Consider the following 20,152-nt stretch of genomic DNA (forward strand, 5'->3'; position numbering starts at 1 on the left):
GCTCCTACATACCAGCCCCTAATTATTTTAGAGCAATAATTACATCATACTTACCATGTACTTACTTGGCTCTCTGTGAAGGCGGTCGCACTTTTCTCCTCTCCTCCTTCCCCTTATCTTCCCTGCTTAGCCTCTTGTGTCCTGTCTTGTCTCGCGTGCACTACTTTTCCCTTGAACAGTCTCTCACTGTCGTTCTCTAAAACCTAACAGAGAATTATGGATTTGATCAACTGGTCTCTGAACGCTATTGACACCCTCTTCTCAACGAGAAGTCTGGGCTCGGGAGAGCCCGAGTGCCCTGGAGGGACTTTCCCTGCCGGATACACGATGGATGGGTGGCAAACCTGGAGGATCTTGTGCCTGGCGGGACTGTCTATCGAGGACGCTGAGGATATTTACCTATTCGGAACCATGATAACAGGGTTCTTGCTGATCGGAGCTGGCTTGGCCCTGACTTATCGGAGAAATAAGAGAGCGGAACCAGCTGTTCAAACCCCCCCTAAGCTGACCGCTGGAATTGAAGCGATGGGACGAGGCGCGGCCTCCCACACCGAACGCAGCATGGTTAACACCTTGGAGACGCTTACAGCTGCCGTGAAGACTCAAACTAACACCATTGAGCGTATGATGGGATACATCAGAGAGAGGCCTGCTCACAATAACACCCTTGAGCGAAAGTTGGATAACATCGCAGAACGGCTCACTGCAGCTGTGGGGTCTCAGAACCAAAAGAATGACAACACCACGGAACAGAAGCTTGATACCATCATGGGGAGGCTCGCAGCGCTCCAACGGGAAATCGAGGCCCCAGTGTCAGAGTGCTAAATTCACTGCTCGCATAAAGGAGAAATCAACAATATTCTACATTTGGACACCACGGCGCCAGCTGCTCAGGCCCAAGGCTGGAGCCCACCAAAACAACTCCCTGATAACGACTGTGTGATGACTATTCTTCCCATCCCATGAAGGACACCTGGATCGGCTGGAGGACTGTTTACTTAGCCTGATACAGCGAAGGACACTGTCTCAGCTGAACTATGGCCACGCACACACATACACTTACACTGATAAGCACGCACTCATCCCCTCCCTTCCAAACGCCTTCGATGCTTGTTCCTGCGGGGGAAGGCAGCGGGTCTGCGTGCCGCGCTGAAATGGTAGCATGGTGCAGGACGACTGCTGTGTTCCTTCGAATCACCCCCCACCCCCCTATCCATCCCCTGTGGCTTGTCATGTGCTCTGATGTTGTGATGTGGACATTAATGTACTTTTTGAGTTTTTTTTTGTTTCCTGTTCTCATGCTGTCCTCCCATAGGTGCCCAGCGTGAGAAGAGGTCTCTTTTTTTTCCTCTTGTACTTTTCCCAATGTTGTGTAATTTTTTCAGTGTTATTCTCCCAACGCTGCCGATCTCCGACTGTATTCCCTTGTGTTGTTTGTGTTGTCTTGTTGTTGTGTGTGTAAGTCGGGGGGGGGGGGGGGGGGGGGGTCCTATTCCTCTGTGGGGCAACCTGCATATGGCCAATAAAGCATTCATTCATTCATTCATTCATGTAGGAGACATACTGATAAACATGATCAATCCTTTATCAAACATTCAAAGGTACAATTTTAATTCAAAATAAACAAATATACATACTAATAATACAAATAGACATTTGAAAAAGTCAATCTTCATGACTCTTCTGCTTCCTGTAGAAGACACTTTAGTGATCTGCCTGTCCAAACAACCAGTCTTTGTTTTAACACGAACCTGACGTACAAGTCCTTTACCGTCAGAAATTGCTTCCACAAGAGTTACGAGGCGCAGAATCATCGACAACGATAACCACATCCCCAGGAAGTTCCGTCCGATTCTCTGCCACGTCTGATGCTCTGGGGCAGGTACTCCTTAACCCAACGCTTCCAGAACAGGTCAGACATGTACTGTACTTGCCTCCATCGACGTCGTCCATACACGTCCCCCTTCTGAAACACTCCTGGTGGTATCAATGGCTTGGTCTTAAGCAGCAACAGATGGTTAGGAGTCAAGGCCTCCAAATCATTAGGATTAGTAGAGGCTTTGGTTATTGGTCTATTGTTCACAATAGCCTCTGCCTCACAAAGAACTGTACAAAGGCCTTCTTCGTCCAAATTCTGCACTTTCAAAATGGAATTTAACACCTTCCTGACAGACCTTATGAGACGTTCCCAAACACCGCCATGACGGGAACCAGCAGGGGGATTAAAAAATCCACTTTATGCCCTTTTGCAGCAGCATCTCATGAATCTGTTCCTGATTCCATCCTTCCACTGCCTCTTTCAACTCACGTTCGCCACCCACAAAGTTCACAGAGCACACTTCTTCCAGTGTAACCTCCTGGTCCAGTATTATGTCATTTCCTCTGGGAATATTCCTGTCCTGTTGCTGTCGGTTGCCACCAAACATGAACCCAAAATCACCAAAGAAACTGGAGAAGATCTTGCTGTGAGAGCTGTGGTGACCCTCTTTTAGCCTGTACTCTCCATACATGTCATACTGTTTCCTTTTCTCCTTATCTGAGAGGACCTCATAGGCTGCCCCCAAGTCTGCGAACTTGTCCAGGGCTTGCGGGTCGTCTTGGTTTCTGTCGGGGTGTAACTGCAAAGCCAGCTTTCTGTAGGCCTTCTTGATGTCCCTGATTGATGCACTCTTGTATTCATTTGCATCAACAGCATTAACTAAATTGGCCATTTTAATCTCTGGATCATTTACAGAGAGCTTTCCAAAATCAAGGTTCACTGGCCAATTAATTTCTGGTTCAGCAAGAAACTTTGGCCCTGACAACCAGGAATCATCCTTGACAAACTTCCGTTTAAGGCTCACAGCTCGCTGTTCTACAGCCTTCCTATTATTTGACATTTTTACCTGATTGCACCTAAAAGGTAAACCAATGGTGTAATGACCATCAACCAACTTAACAGAGTCCATCACTGACTTCATAAGCTGCTGATCTTCTCTAGACAAAGCAAACTGCTCATCCTGAATACATTCTGGAAAATCAGCCTTCATTTGACCTTCCCACAGCTCATCCAATCTTGACACGGAAATCCTATTGACACTCACATCAAAAATGTCAGTCTTACGATCTTCTCTGAGAGTCACCGTCCAACCCAGCATAGTTTTTACCGCATAGGGACCTCCTTCCTGACTTCTAACAACCTCCCATGGCTCTAAAGCCTTGGGCACATTGGTCCCGATCAACAGGTCTACCCCGGAATTTATCTCCAGTATCTTAATATGGCGCAAATGTGGCCATCTACTGAGATCTTCCTGTCGAGGAATATTACATTGATGAACAGGCATGCTTTTCTGAGTAAATAAGTCAGGCAAGTCACCGTAGTGATCTAAATCCAAACCAGCTACTTCCAAATCTGAAACCACGTAACTACTGACCATTTTCTCCTGACCCATTGTCCGCAAAAGAATGCCAGTTTTCCTTCCTGAAAGATTCAACCTATTCATGAGCCCTTCAGTACAAAATGAAGCTGAGCTCCCAGGATCTAGAAAAGCATAGGTTACCAATGACTGAGTACCTTTCTTAGACTTCACTCTAACTGGTATTATGGACAGAGCACTATTTTGCTCACCGGCCCCAATAACACCACTGCTTTGCACAGCACATGAAGGACCTTCATCTGGTGGTTCTCTCCCTCCTATAGTTTGCACTGAAACACTTTCCCTCTGCTTGGAGTGAATATGTAAGAGTGTGGGGTGTTTCTGATTACAAACTTTACACAAGAGACGTTTCCTACAGTCCTTGCTTCTGTGCCCAATGCGCAGACAACCAAAACACACACCATTCTCTTTCAAAAAAGATAATCTTTCACAGTGCAACTTTCTTTCAAATGAAGGACACAAATCCAACATATGCTCTGCTCCACAAAACAAGCAAACCTTGGTCACAACTGAACCACTCTCTCGCCTCAATGCTGGCTCAATCTTCCCTTCCACCTTGGCCACCGTAGTAGCAAAACTACTCCGCTTAGCCTTAGGGTAAAACTGAGACTTATCATTCCTCGCCTCTTTTCTGATGGCTGTTGGAGGATCCTGTATGTCTCCAAACAATGGGTCACTTGCGATCTTAACTTGCTTTTCGACAAACTCAACAACGTCGCAAAAAACCACTTTACGTTGAAATCTTTCCTGCAGATCGCAGACAACATTCCTCCACTTATCCCTGAGCTTATAAGGCAACTTTTTTATAACTGCTTGCATATTAGCAGAGACATCCAACTCATGCAAGGACTCAACGTCTCCCATTGCATTACAACATTGCCTTAATAAACACCCATATTCCTGCAACGCCTTCACATCATCAGATTTTATAGGTGGCCATTTACTGACCCTTTCGATGTAGGCAGCAGCAATTTTCAGCGAATTGCCAAAGTTCTCTTGGAGCAAAGATTTAGCTTTAGCATATCCATACTCAGCAGGCATATACTGACAGCTTCTGACCATTTCTCTTGGATGGCCTCTAGTGTATTGCTCGAGAAAATATAAACAATCCTTAGCACTGTGAGCTTGACTCTCCACCATGTGCTCAAAAGCTCTCATAAATGTTTGATATTGCAAAGGATCACCATCAAATAACTGAATGTCACGACTTGGTAGCAAAAACAGAGACTGCTGCTCAGCTAATAAAGTTGTAATTTCATTTTGTTTCTTCAAAACTGTGACTAGATGATCATAACCCTCACTACCTTGCACTGTATGTGTAAGAGGTTTCGATTGTGCGTGAGACTGCGACATCATCCGAGTAGTCGAAACTGCACCTGGAAATACTTGATATAACTTCGTCTCTGACTGTTCCAACGAAACGACCTTGGGCTGAGAAATATTTTTAACCTTGGGCCTTACATCCAATACCTGCGCTTGATGATCACTTGCATCAACACCCTGATATGGTCGCTCTGGTAACACAGGTTTGAACGTCGGAGCATTGGGATTTAAAAACGACTAAACTCCCCTGCTCTCGTTCTAAATTTAAGATGGCGCCGGTGAGGTCGGCTGCTGTCACGACTGCTCCGACCACTTTTTCTTTGTCTTTGTTTTTTAAGTTAGTTTTCAGCGTTTCTAAATCGGCAAAATCATCACCATTGGGTACATTAGGTATGACAGTGACACTCTTGTTTCTATTGGTATACAATGTACTCACAATTCGAAGTTTTTAACTCCAGATCCGAGCTGGCCGAGTGAGATCTCAAGGGAGAACAAAGGGAAGCGGCGGCGGCCTAGAGGGGCTGCAATCGGGACTGCAATCTCCTCTGCTTCACCGAGACATGGCTGAACCCAGCGGTGCCGGACCACGCCATCCAGCCGGCCGAGTTCTTCTCGGTTCACCGCATGGACAGGACACGGGACTCGGGGAAGTCAAGGGGAGGCGGCGTGTGTTTAATGGTGAACAACAACTGGTGCAACAGTGCGAACGTTGTTCCTCTCACATGCTCCTGCACACCAAATCTGGAACTACTGTCCATCATGTGTCGTCCTTTTTATCTACCTCGGGAATTTACATCGGTCATTGTAAGTGCCGTTTATATTCCACCACAAGCGGACACTGTCACCGCCTTATGCGAGCTGCATGAGGCACTCACACAGCACCAGACACAACACCGGGACGCTGCGCTTATTGTGACGGGGGACTTTAATAGCGCCAACCTCAAACGCGCAGCGCCGAACTTTTATCAACACATCACCTGCCCCACCAGGGGTGAAAGGACACTGGACCACTGCTACACTACGGTCAAGGACGGCTACAAGGCACAATCCCGCCCCCCGTTTGGCAAATCTGATCACGCCGCCATCTTCCTCATGCCAAAATACAAACAAAGGCTGAAACAGGAAGTTCCGGTTCAGAGGAAGGTCGCGCGCTGGACGGATCAATCGGTGGCCGCGTTACAGGACGCACTCGATGACGCAGACTGGGGCATGTTCAGAAACAGCTCCGACGATGACGTCAACGTGTTTACGGAAGCGGTTGTGGGATTCATCGGGAAACTAGCGGATGATACCGTGGAGACAAAGACTATCACAACGTTTCCCAACCAGAAGCCGTGGGTGGATAAAACCATCCGCGACGCTCTGAGATCCCGCACCGCTGCCTACAACACGTGACTCATGACGGGGGACATGGACCCGTACAAAGCCGCGTCATATAACGTGCGGAGGGCGGTGAAAGAGGCGAAGCAGCGCTACGGGAGGAAACTAGAGTCACAACTCCAACAGAGTGACTCTAGGAGCCTGTGGCGGGGACTAAGGACAATAACGGACTATAAAGCACCAACAACCGGTATGATGAACGCGGCCGTGACTCTGGCAGACGAGCTGAACACTTTCTATGCTCGCTTCGAGGCTGCAGCTAAGGTCTCCAACAATGCTAGTGTTAGCGGCGCTAACGGCTGCAGACAGGAAGATACTGCCAGCACCGGAAACGTGCTCGTCATCTCCGAGCATGAAGTAAGGAGAGCCTTCAAGAGAGTGAACACCAGGAAAGCAGCAGGACCAGACGGCATCCCAGGTCGTATCCTAAGAGACTGCGCATACCAGCTAGCTCCTGTGTTCACTGAGATATTCAACATCTCTTTATCTCAGTCGGTGATCCCCACATGCTTCAAAGAGTCCATCATTGTTCCTGTCCCGAAGAAACCCCACCCTGCTTCTCTCAATGACTATCGCCCTGTAGCCCTCACCTCAGTAGTGATGAAGTGCTTTGAACGCCTGGTCAGAGACTTCATCATTTCTTCACTACCAGACACACTGGACCCACTACAGTTCGCTTACCGTCCAAATCGTTCCACAGACGATGCCATCTCTCATCTCCTCCACACATCACTCACTCACTTGGACACTAGAAGGGGGAATTATGTTAAAATGCTCTTCATAGACTACAGCTCTGCATTTAACACCATAATTCCCTCCACACTCACCACCAAGCTGGAGCATCTGGGACTCAGCTCATCTATGTGTCAGTGGATCTCCAACTTCCTAACTGGCAGACCACAGGCAGTAAGGATGGGCGGACATGTCTCAGCCTCCACCACTCTCAGCACTGGAGCCCCCCAGGGGTGTGTTCTGAGCCCCCTGCTGTACTCTTTGTACACATATGACTGTGTGGCCACTACCAGCTCCACCACCATCATCAAGTTTGCTGACGACACCGTCGTGGTGGGCCTGATCTCTGATAACAACGAGACGGCCTACCTGAAGGAGATTAGGAATCTGGAGAACTGGTGCCAGAGGAACAACCTCCTTCTAAACGTCAGTAAGACAAAGGAGCTGATAGTGGACTTCAGCACTAAGCAGGAGAGGAACTACCAGACCCCCGTCATCAACGAGTGCCCAGTGGAGAGAGTGGACAGCTTCAAATACCTCGGAGTTCACATCACGCAGGACCTGTCATGGTCCTGTCACATCAACACCGTGGTGAAAAAGGCCCGACAGCGTCTCTACCACCTCAGACGCTTGAGAGACTTCCAACTGCCCTCCAAGGTGCTCAGGAACTTTTACTCGTGCACCATAGAGAGCATCCTGGCGGGAAACATCTTAACCTGGTTCGGGAACAGCACCATGCAGGACAGACGAGCTCTACAGAGGGTTGTGCGGTCAGCTGAGCGCACCATCCGCTCCGAGCTCCCTGACCTGCACTCAATCTACAGCAGGCGGTGCTGGACCAAGGCCAGGAAGATCGTGAAGGACCTCAGCCATCCCAACAACAGACTGTTCTCTCTGTTGAGGTCAGGAAAGCGATTCCGCTCCCTGAAGACCAACACAGAGAGACTGAGGAGGAGCTTCTTCCCGCAGGCGATACGGTCTCTCAATCACACCACCACACAGTACTGACCCACACATATGGTTCTTACACACACACTGGACTTTCTGGACATTGTTTTTGCACAACACTGGTCACTATATTCTTGATTTCCAGTTAATACTTGTACAGCTGCTGTTATTGTGTATATATTTATTTATATTTAGATTTCTTCATACATTCTTATATAGTTCTATATTGTGTATTGTGTATTTTGTTGTACAGTTATTTTATTTTCAACTTTAATTTATATATTTTATCTTATTCTCCCAGTTAAATTTACCCTTCATTCTAATTTGTGTTGTACAGTTATTTCATTTTTAACCTTAATTTATATTTTATTCCTTCCTAGTTAAATTTACCCTTTTTAATTTTTCATATTTATTTCCTATCTTATTCATAGCCTTTCCTTTTTTGTTTTCTTTAGGTCACGAGCAGCTGTCCAAGCATTTCACTACATATCGTACTGTGTATGACTGTGTACGTGACAAATAAAATTTGAATTTGAATTTAAATAAGAATTCATTCCATCAGATTTAACATTAGCAGCACTTGAGACTCGGGACATTTCAGAAGTTTTTAAAACATTCACCTTTGCTGCTGAGGCTGCTATTTCAGTTTCTAAGTCAAGCAGCTCCTTTCTTTTCTTAAGCTGTATTTCTTGTTCTTCCAAAGCATGCTTTTCTTTCAACAACCTCTGTCGAACAAGAAGGGCAGCCATGTCAGCTTCTGCCATTATGCGTGCTGACAAGGCAGATTAAACTATTGAGCCACTGAGTTTGCTTTTCCTACAACTTCTGCTTACAACATTAGAGATGCTATCACTTGGATTAACATCATCTATCGTAGTGTGCCGTTCTGTTTGAAGCCTTTCAATCTGATTCTCCAAAGCCTTAGCAGTAGGTTTCGGCTGTCTTTTCTTTCCATCCACATCACCACATTGTATTAATTGGTGTGTCTCCATTTTTTTCAAAACATTACAAAATCCAAACGCTGAACTGCACCTATGCCACACAGCCTCATTCCAACACATCAACTTGATGACATTCCCTTCAATAAACCTTGGACACACACAATTAACAGGAGCAATATCCCCCACTATCTGCCGATTAAACCTAACTAACTCAACCTAGTCTTCCGTATATACTAGCGGTGGGTATTTATGTACCTCCATACCGTCAGATGTGAGGAAGACAAACTGTCTTAAACACAAACTGCAGCGGTACTCCCAAGCCAATGGCTTCAGCCGCCTGATGCACAATAACTAGAAAGAAAATCAGTACAAGGCCTTGTGCAGCTGTACTGCTAAAACCTAACAGGGGAATAAGACTCCTGAAAGAAATCTGTATTGTGTAGCCAAAGGCTTAATCTAACAGCGTGTCGACAAAGGCAACAGCAAACTATAAAACTCTCACCAATAAAACTCATCTATATATAAATAAGACAATAAAACCTACAAAATTTTCTGTTGACAATTTGTTGCGGCTCCTCCAACCTATGGCCGCGGCAGGCTAAACATGAGGACACCGATGACGCGCAGCAATGAACACATAAAATACACTGTAACATTTGCTCCTTTTATTCCACATGCAACTGTCCAATATACAAATCAGCACATGGGATTAACTATTAAACAAATGCACAGATTGCACAAACAAATAACTGCAATTTACCAATAACTAGTGATGTGACGTTCTGCATCGAGGCTTCGAAGCTTGTGTCAAATCAAAATCAAATCAAATCACTTTTATTGTCACATCACATGTGCAGGCACACTGGCACAGCACATGCGAGTGAAATTCTTGTGTGCGAGCCCCACAAGCAACAGAGATGTGCAAACACAACAACACAAACGAGCAAAATACAAGAATGGCCGAGCGCTCTCCTTCGACATTTTCGCCGACCAATCAGAGGGTTGCTGATCAATGTTTCTACTATCGATGCGTAGCCCCTTTTACGACACCCAGTGATCTCACATTACTTCATCCAGCTGTACTAATCGTCAACAACAGGTGTGTTCGGAGAACCGGGATAGCGAGCTCAAAGTTAGCGCGATGATTTGATCTTGGATGTAGTAAGCGAGGTACGAAGAACGGGCCCCTGGTCAGCATGGTGATTGATGACTCCCAGCCATTTAGCATTGTGGAGGACAAAGAATTTAAAAGATTTGTTAAATCATTAAATCCTAGCTATGTTCTCCCCACTAAAAAGGTCATAAAAGCAGTGAAAATTTAGTTTTTACAGAATAAAATGTGAACAGGCAGTGTGTAGCTGTCCATACTTCAACGTTACAAAAGCACAACCACTGTCCACACCCCAACCACACCTCACCTCACAGTAAATGATCATTTCCATTTTAAGCATTTCCAAATGATCATTTTCCATACTGCCAGTATAAATATACACAGTATACTGCATCACTACAATATACATGTTTCACACACTCCTTTTGTTGTTGACATTTACAGGCTGTGTGCAAAAGGCCACACTCTTCAAATTCATGCCAACTAATATTTTTACGTCCAGTAGGTGTCCTGCTAGAGCAAATGAAGCTTCAAGAAGCTTTGTGCTGGGGTGAACCAATTGGAGGAAGAGCTTCAGTGCTTCATGAGGCTTCGTCTGCCCATCACTACCAATAACTGCACTAACTACAATGTCAAATTACAACTTAGTCTATGGTATCAATTAGTGCACAAATATACAAAAACCATCAAGTTACAGTTAAAATACATCAAAATCATTCAAGCTGCGGTCCACAGAAAGTTTTGCCTCAGGCTCACCCTACCTTTCTGCTCATCAACATCAGGTGCTGTGAACAGGTGAGTGTAGTGATGGCCCGCTTGAAGCTGACGCTCCGGAGCGTGTGTCGAAAAAAACAACACACTGGTTCAGAAGCACTGTGTTGAGGCTTGCTTCGTTTGGCAAAAGTCACGTGACCAGTGACGTCCGAAGCTTCGTTACGCACGTAACTGCTTCGGTACCTGATTCAAACGGATATAAGGAAGTGAATCATCCACGGGATTCGTGGAGTGTGTTGATGGTGACAGAGAGCGAAGAGGTGATCATTCCACTGACAGATATGGAGCCAGCGAGGAAGAGAGGACATTCTGGCGTGTGGGAATATTTTGAGTTGATTTTGCTCAATTCATTTTATCTGCCGAAGTGAAAAACTTGAAATGTCCAAAATCATGTTTTCATAATGTAAATATCATTACAGCATATGACTTTAGGAACACTTCCATGTGAATTAAAGCTAATGAAGACTACAAAAATGTATTTGACACTATACGTACATTACATTGCTACAGTTTAGAAAATCATTTTGTTCATTGGTTTTAGGTGATTGTAACCCAGAGTAATTTCCTGCACTTATTTCCTGCCATTGAACGCATCACAAATGCATGACTCCAACCACATGACTTTGCTCAGCCAATCGAATGGCATGTAGGTCATAGTAAGCCTGTCCCGGCTTCCTCCCGTCAGATGCGTGGAGGCAAGCCAGGTGACAGAGCTGTTGCAGGTGTGTATTGGCAAACATTTGCTTTTCCCGTTTTAATGCATTTTCTTAACACCAACTAACTTATGCAACTTAGATGCTGATTACTGTGAGCCAGAGCCATAATGTTGTTGTGCACTGAACAGAACGGAATTGGTGAGTTTGAACTTTTAATTGACTGTTTGTATTGCTACCAGCTGACCCTAATCGGCTGCTGCCGGTCCAAACAATTTGATTTTGATTTGACTGATAGTTGTTGAATAACAAATGTTGTGGAGCTACATAGTATGTATGTATGTAGCAGTTGAAATGTTTTCAGTTAAATCCTTATTGGTTAGAAATATTATATTTAACCAATATATTGTTTGTTTATTTTTATAAATTGTGTACACAGGAACAAGAATAACTTAATGTATTTAGCTTAATTGGCTGACATTTTTGTATGTTGTTCTTGTGATTTCTTATTGGCCTTGTTTATTTAATGCAGGCCAGGTGAACCTTTTTTGGGTATGGAAAAGGATGGCGAGCCAATGAACGGCTAGGAGCAGGACTCATTCTGCATTGAAGCTTCCACTGGACTGGTAGGAAGCTATCAAAGGCGACGCTCTGTCCCGTAATTTCCGAATACACTGATTTCCACAATCATACACACCAGTTCCCCCGTTTATGGACAATAGCGCTTGGACATCTCTCATGGATATTCAGATAAAACTCATGGACTTCAGTGTGGATCAGTGTTTTCGATGTTAACATGTGTTATTTATGGGGAACTTTTTTTGAGAATCTATATTGCTTGGTATAAGCCAGAAGAATTTGCTTAGTTGCCTTTGTGCACCCCCACTGGGTTTTTCTATTAATTAAATAGCTACAGCAGGAATGATTATTTAAGCTTTCATTTTCTTTTCTTAATTTTCTTTGCTTTCGGTTAAATACATGGTACCTGCAAAAGCATTTTGTGTTGTGTGTATTTAATTACTGCCCATCAGCTCCAGTAGCATTCCTAAATCTTCTGATTAATAATAATCACACTCAATCCCTAGCCTGTATTAACTCATTAGCGCTACATCAGTGTTACATTTTTTGGCGAGCCAGCCAGGAGCTGATTTGGTTAGTAATTAATATATATTCAAACTCACCAATTCATTTTTCCCCATAATGGAAGTTTTTGAGACACTTGCCATTAAGATCCCAAATGCGGTTTTAGTTGACGGAGTAACTGAGCACTCAGTTAATGAAGTTGTACATTTCCTTGAACAGTATGGTGACATAGCTCGCAAGGTTAATAATAATCACACTCAATCCCTAGCCTGTATTAACTCATTAGCGCTACATCAGTGTTACATTTTTTGGCGAGCCAGCCAGGAGCTGATTTGGTTAGTAATTAATATATATTCAAACTCACCAATTCATTTTTCCCCATAATGGAAGTTTTTGAGACACTTGCCATTAAGATCCCAAATGCGGTTTTAGTTGACGGAGTAACTGAGCACTCAGTTAATGAAGTTGTACATTTCCTTGAACAGTATGGTGACATAGCTCGCAAGGTTACTATAGATTCACCAGAATCTGAATTTAATGACATGCTTGTCGCTGAGTACGCTTCGGGTTTATCTTTAACGCGGTTGTCTCAGTTGCTACCGCACACATCTATGTCAGATTCAGGTGACAAACTCCATATTGAAAGTCTATCTGAAGTTTATGCATCAAAAGTTAGTGGTTCCAAGACAAATACTTACTTGGCAGACTTAAAAAGAATAGCCAAATTATCTGGGAGGGATTATGCAGAAGTCCTCAGTGAGGGGATGACCCAGATACGCCGGTCCCTTGCAGAGCTCAACCCAGAGACTCCAGTGGTTGCAAAACCAGAACTAGAAGATTCAAACCCTCCCGATTCAGTCTTTCCTTCTTCACTACCAGCCCCTCTTCCATCTAAGTCCCCTTCTGTTGCCAGTAGTGCTGAAGCGCACGGCGGAGAGAGGCATTCTGCCTCCATTCCAGCGGCTGATCTCAACCCTCCTGAAGTACAACGCTATGTTGTGGAACACGTTGTTCGGAGTGGGGACAGCTCGCTGCATGCATTCCATCGACTGAGAGCGTTTTCTGGTAAAGTGCCCAGGCCAATTCAAGAGACAGATTATGATATATGGCGGTCAGGGGTCGAATTAGCCCTGAAAGATCCATCTATATCTGATCTGCAGCGCACCAGACTGATTCGTGACAGTCTACTGCCTCCTGCCTGTAATATGGTAAAACATCTCAGCCTTGACACACCACCAGAGGTCTATATGAAACAACTTGACTCAGCCTATGGCACTGTGCAAGATGGAGATGAGTTATACGCCAAGTTCATGGACACCTTCCAGGACAGCGGAGAAAAGCCTTCGGCCTATTTGCAACGTCTGCAGGTGGTATTACAGCATGCAGCAAAAAGAGGGGGTGTTTTAGAGAAAGACATAGACAACCGACTGTTGAATCAATTCTGCAGGGGATGTTGGGATAACAATTTAATATCGGAACTCCAACTTAAGCAAAAGAAGCACAACCCCCCCAAATTTACTGAGCTTCTATTACTCCTTCGAACTGAAGAGGACAGAGAGGCAGCAAAGACATTAAGGATGAAACAGCATTTGGGACCGACAAAACAGAAAGCCACCACTAATGCCCAGTTTGCCAATACTGGAGAAGAAACTAACCTCTGTGCTGCGCTAACCACTCTGACTAAACGGCTCTCACAACAGATGGCAGCTATACAACAGCAGCTTTCAGCTTTGACAGCACAGCAGTGTAATGTCAAACCATCGGTTGCTGCCTGCCCAGCTCCAAAGCTCTATGGGCCAAAGAAGGTTGGTAAGAATCCAAAACCTAGCGTCTCCAGCCCTAAACCAGGGTTTTGCTTCCGCTGTGGAGAAGATGGTCACATTAAGCCACAATGTGAAAATGCACCCAATTCAGCATTGGTAAGTGCCAAGCGGAAGCAATTTGACAGCAAACAAAAGTGGCAGAAGCAAAAGTCCTCTGCTTCTGAGGATTTAAACTAGTTCCAGTTCCTGTTGAGGGGCAAACAGGAGCTGAGCTGGACCAACCTTGTCCCGCTGAGAACAAAAAGCATGCCAAGTGTGCAAAGTCGCAGACAAAGATCCACACTAGATTACCACCAGGATTAGTTGGATCCAGATGTACAGCAGAAGTCAACATTGCAGGTTGCAACTGCCCGTGTCTACTGGATACTGGTTCCCAGGTTACCACAATTCCAGTTTCATTCTATAATGAGCATCTCTCCGATCAGCCAGTCCACCCATTGAATGAGCTTCTTCATGTGGAGGGGGCTGCTGGTCAATGTGTTCCATACCTTGGGTATGTTGAGGTTGCCATGACATTTCCAAAAGACTTTCTTGGGAGTGACTTCCCAGTTCAAACGCTTGCACTTGTTGTTCCTGATGTGAGACCTGATTATCCAACCTCAGTACTTGTTGGCATGAATACACTTGAAATTCTTTATGAACAATTCTCTTCTAGTAACTGTTCATCATTCCAGCCTACCTCTTACGGGTACAGAGCAGTTCTGCAAACTCTCCAAGTGACATACCAACAGAATTGGAATGATCATCTTGGTGTTGTGACGACCCTTAGTAAATCTCCTGTGCTAATTCCAGCTGGCTGCACAGTTGTGGTCGAGGGTTCTGCCAAGCTTCTCAGCCCAGCTAGTCAATGTGTTGTCATTCAGCACCCGGGTTCAGGCCTGCCGGGTGGTTTGTGTGTCAGTAATTGTCTAGTCGCTCTTAAAGGTGGTACACATACTCAGGTTCCAGTTGTTGTGTCAAACAGAACAGAGCAAGACATCTATATACCAGCTTTGAGTGTCATTGCAGAGCTGGGAGCCTATGACTGCATAGTCTCTGAGCACAGTGTGACCAACCCCCCAGATCGGGAGATGGTGTCAACACCACTCACTTTCAAATTTGGCGAGTCACCAATACCAGCAGAATGGAGAGAACGGATCACAACAAAACTAAATGCCATGTCTGAAGTTTTTTCACATCATGACTTGGATTTTGGTTGCACTAAGGAAGTGAAGCATCACATCAAGCTCCATGACAATACCCCTTTTAAACACAAAGCAAGACCTATTCATCCCCAGGACATAGAAGCTGTTCGTAAACATCTTCGAGAGCTTCTAGATACTGGTGTTATCAGGGAGTCGGAGTCATCATTTTCATCACCAATAGTGGTTGTCAAGAAGAAAAATGGAGACATTCGACTATGTATTGACTACCGCAAACTCAACCTGCAAACGATCAAGGATGTGTACGCATTGCCCAACTTGGAGGAATCGTTTACAGCACTCACTGGATCGAAATGGTTCTCTGTGCTTGATCTCAAATCTGGTTATTATCAGATAGAGATGGATGAAGCTGATAAAGCCAAAACCGCTTTTGTAACGCCAATTGGGTTTTGGGAGTTCAACCGAATGCCTCAAGGAGTTACTAATGCACCTTCAACGTTCCAAAGACTCATGGAGAAGTGCATGGGAGACTTGCACTTGAAAGAGGTCCTCGTGTTTTTGGATGATTTGATCATATTCTCCAACACTCTTGAGGAGCACGAAGACCGTTTGCTGAGGGTGTTGAATCGCTTGAGAGAATTTGGGTTAAAACTTTCTCCAGAAAAATGCAAATTCTTTCAGACATCCGTCCGATACTTGGGCCACATTGTTTCAGAAAATGGTGTTGAGACAGACCCAGAAAAGGTTGCCACCTTGAAATCCTGGCCAATTCCAACCAACCTGAAGACCTTGAAATCTTTTCTGGGATTCGCTGGCTACTATAGGCGTTTTATTAAGGGATATGCCATGATTGCCAAGCCACTCAACAACCTCACACGTGGATATCCATCCACACACAAAAGCTCCAAAAATGAGACTTCTAAGAGCTCACAGTTTGATCCCAAGCACTCCTTTGGTTCCAGGTGGAGTCCTGAATGTCAGTTGGCTTTTGATACCCTCATTGACAAACTTACCACTGCACCAGTTCTAGGTTTTGCTGATCCGGCACTGCCTTACATTCTCCACACAGATGCCAGCACCAACGGATTGGGCGCTGCCCTTTACCAAGAGCAAGAGGGGAGACTTAGGGTGATAGCCTATGCTAGTAGGGGGTTGTCATCCAGTGAAAGTCGTTACCCAGCTCACAAGCTTGAATTCTTGGCACTGAAGTGGAGCGTGACAGAAAAATTTCATGATTACTTGTACGGAGCAAGCTTTACAGTAGTCACGGATAACAACCCACTTACCTATATCTTGACATCAGCAAAGTTGGATGCTACCGGCCATCGTTGGCTGGCTGCTCTTTCTACATTCTCATTCAAGATACAGTATCGAGCAGGCAAGCAAAACCTGGATGCAGATGCACTTTCCCGTCTGCCCCATGATGGTACTTCCTCTGGGGAACCTGCTCAAAAAGATGAGGAGCTAATTAATCAGTTTACTCAACAACATCTCTCAAGCAGCAGTGATGGTGAAATATCAGCTGAAGTTGTCGATGCGATTTGCCAAAGTGGTGTTGTCAGGACCCAAGCTGAGAATAGTTTGGTTGAATCCCTGTCCATCAACACAGCAGTGCTTCCTGAGAATTACTCAGAAGATTCACATGGACTTCCTGTTATTTCCACCATATCCCATTCTGAGCTTTATGAAAAACAGAGAACTGATCCAACTCTTCAGGAGGTTATTCACCAGTTGGAGTCAGGAGAAAAAGTTTCTCTGACAGCCAGGAAAGAGCTTCCTGAAATTCCTCTTCTCCTTCGCGAACTGAACAAATTGGAGCTGATTGATGGTATCCTCTATAGGATAAGATATGAAAATGAACAACCATCATACCAACTGGTCCTTCCGACAGAACTGCGGCAAACTGTTCTCCACAGCCTCCACAATGATATGGGCCACCTGGGAGTGGAACGGACCCTTGACCTTGCCAGGACTCGGTTCTATTGGCCAAGAATGGCAGTGGATGTGGAAAATAAAATAAAAACCTGTGGCCGGTGTATTCGCCGGAAAAGCTTGCCGGAGAGAGCTGCTCCTCTGGTTAACATTCGGACATCACGTCCGCTTGAACTCATTTGTATGGATTTCCTCAGTCTCGAGCCCGATACCAGCAACACCAAAGACATCCTGGTACTGACAGATCATTTTACCAAATATGCCCTTGCCATTCCAACACCAAACCAAAAGGCAAAAACTGTGGCTAACTGTCTTTGGGAAAACTTCATTGTTTATTATGGAATTCCAGAAAGACTCCATACAGATCAAGGGCCAGACTTTGAGTCGAAATTGATAAAGGAGTTATGCGCCCTGTTGGGAGTCCAAAAGTGTCACACAACACCGTACCATCCAAGAGGAAACCCAGTAGAGAGGTTTAATCGCACTCTACTGGCCATGTTGGGAACTCTTGAATTCAAACAGAAATCCAAATGGAAACAGTTTGTGAAACCACTTGTCCATGCCTACAACTGTACCAAAAATGAAGTCACTGGCTACACCCCATACGAACTAATGTTTGGACGTTGTCCTCGTCTCCCCATTGACCTCGCTTTTAATCTTCCTGTACGTGAGAAAGAACAACAGACACATTCACAGTATGTACAAGACTTAAAAGCTAGGTTGAAAGAAAGTTATCTGCTATCTTCAAAGAATGCTGCAAAGAACGCTGAGAGGAACAAGACTCGATTTGACCAACGTATTATACCGTACAAGCTAGAAGTTGGAAGCAGAGTTTTGGTACGGAACATGAGGCTGAGGGGCAAACATAAACTTGCTGACAAATGGGAACCAGATGTCTTTGTAGTGCTGAAATGTGCCAAAGATCTCCCCGTCTACACTGTAAAACCAGAATGCAAAGACGGCCCAATTCGCACATTGCACAGAGATCTCCTTCTTCCGTGTGGGTTTCTTCCTGCAACAGAGTCAGGACCATCAGATGAGACTATTCCAATCACACCCTCTTTAACTCGTCAACAGGCCAAGAAACAACAGGAATCTCCTGAGTACTATGTTGAAGAGAATGTATTTGAACCGACCTTTGTCCACCTTGCCCCGCTCCCAATGGAGTTTAGAGTGGAGAAGTCTCTCAACCCCCTACAGTCTTTTCCCAGTGGTGAGGAGGAAAGACTTCCTCCAACATCTACACCAGAAATGGAATCAGCTGGAGAAGCTCTGTCAGGATCCCAGAGGGAAGACCCATTGGAGTTTGACGCTGATGAGACATCGGGGGAAGATTTGCTTGAAATCTTACCCGAACCCATTCTTGAAACCGTGTCTACAGACTTGTCCGATCCTGGAGTCTCTGACAACTTAGCGGCCGAGCCTAGTCCTGTGACATTACCAACTCTTAATTGCTCAGATTCGGTTATTGACCCCCCTCTGAGGCGGTCAACGCGTCACAGATCACCACCTAGGCGACTTCAGTATGCCCGCTTAGGCAATCCATTGATATCAGTTGTTCAGTCTCTGTTACATAGTCTGTCAGATGCTTTGACCACCGCAACCACCAATTCTAACCCTTCAGTCGTACATATTGTGTAGTGTTGTCATGCAACGGGACGTGCATGTATTCAAGGGGGGAGGGTGTAACCCAGAGTAATTTCCTGCACTTATTTCCTGCCATTGAACGCATCACAAATGCATGACTCCAACCACATGACTTTGCTCAGCCAATCGAATGGCATGTAGGTCATAGTAAGCCTGTCCCGGCTTCCTCCCGTCAGATGCGTGGAGGCAAGCCAGGTGACAGAGCTGTTGCAGGTGTGTATTGGCAAACATTTGCTTTTCCCGTTTTAATGCATTTTCTTAACACCAACTAACTTATGCAACTTAGATGCTGATTACTGTGAGCCAGAGCCATAATGTTGTTGTGCACTGAACAGAATGGAATTGGTGAGTTTGAACTTTTAATTGACTGTTTGTATTGCTACCAGCTGACCCTAATCGGCTGCTGCCGGTCCAAACAATTTGATTTTGATTTGACTGATAGTTGTTGAATAACAAATGTTGTGGAGCTACATAGTATGTATGTATGTAGCAGTTGAAATGTTTTCAGTTAAATCCTTATTGGTTAGAAATATTATATTTAACCAATATATTGTTTATTTTTATAAATTGTGTACACAGGAACAAGAATAACTTAATGTATTTAGCTTAATTGGCTGACATTTTTGTATGTTGTTCTTGTGATTTCTTATTGGCCTTGTTTATTTAATGCAGGCCAGGTGAACCTTTTTTGGGTATGGAAAAGGATGGCGAGCCAATGAACGGCTAGGAGCAGGACTCATTCTGCATTGAAGCTTCCACTGGACTGGTAGGAAGCTATCAAAGGCGACGCTCTGTCCCGTAATTTCCGAATACACTGATTTCCACAATCATACACACCAGTTCCCCCGTTTATGGACAATAGCGCTTGGACATCTCTCATGGATATTCAGATAAAACTCATGGACTTCAGTGTGGATCAGTGTTTTCGATGTTAACATGTTATTTATGGGGAACTTTTTTTGAGAATCTATATTGCTTGGTATAAGCCAGAAGAATTTGCTTAGTTGCCTTTGTGCACCCCCACTGGGTTTTTCTATTAATTAAATAGCTACAGCAGGAATGATTATTTAAGCTTTCATTTTCTTTTCTTAATTTTCTTTGCTTTCGGTTAAATACATGGTACCTGCAAAAGCATTTTGTGTTGTGTGTATTTAATTACTGCCCATCAGCTCCAGTAGCATTCCTAAATCTTCTGATTAATAATAATCACACTCAATCCCTAGCCTGTATTAACTCATTAGCGCTAC

The 20,152-nt window shown here is 44.7% G+C and overlaps 1 protein-coding gene across 1 annotated transcript; it reads left to right on the forward strand.

Annotated features, from left to right (window-relative positions):
- Positions 1 to 12,733: 12,733 nt before the first annotated feature.
- Positions 12,734 to 14,361, forward strand: LOC146575259 (paraneoplastic antigen Ma3-like). Its single transcript, XM_085269913.1, has one exon. It carries the CDS (start codon positions 12,745 to 12,747, stop codon positions 14,359 to 14,361), a length of 1,617 nt encoding a protein of 538 aa, XP_085126039.1. The 5' UTR covers positions 12,734 to 12,744.
- The last annotated feature ends 5,791 nt before the right edge of the window (positions 14,362 to 20,152 follow it).

This window comes from Mchenga conophoros, linkage group LG4, assembly GCF_057382185.1.
Source record: "Mchenga conophoros isolate Kocher_MC1m ecotype Shallow Benthic linkage group LG4, M_conophoros_male_GT1.1, whole genome shotgun sequence".
Taxonomy (NCBI): Eukaryota; Metazoa; Chordata; class Actinopteri; order Cichliformes; family Cichlidae; genus Mchenga; species Mchenga conophoros.

Bases quoted from the DNA above. Each gene is read 5' to 3' on its own strand.
- LOC146575259 (XM_085269913.1), top strand. From the start codon at position 12,745: ATGGAAGTTTTTGAGACACTTGCCATTAAGATCCCAAATGCGGTTTTA.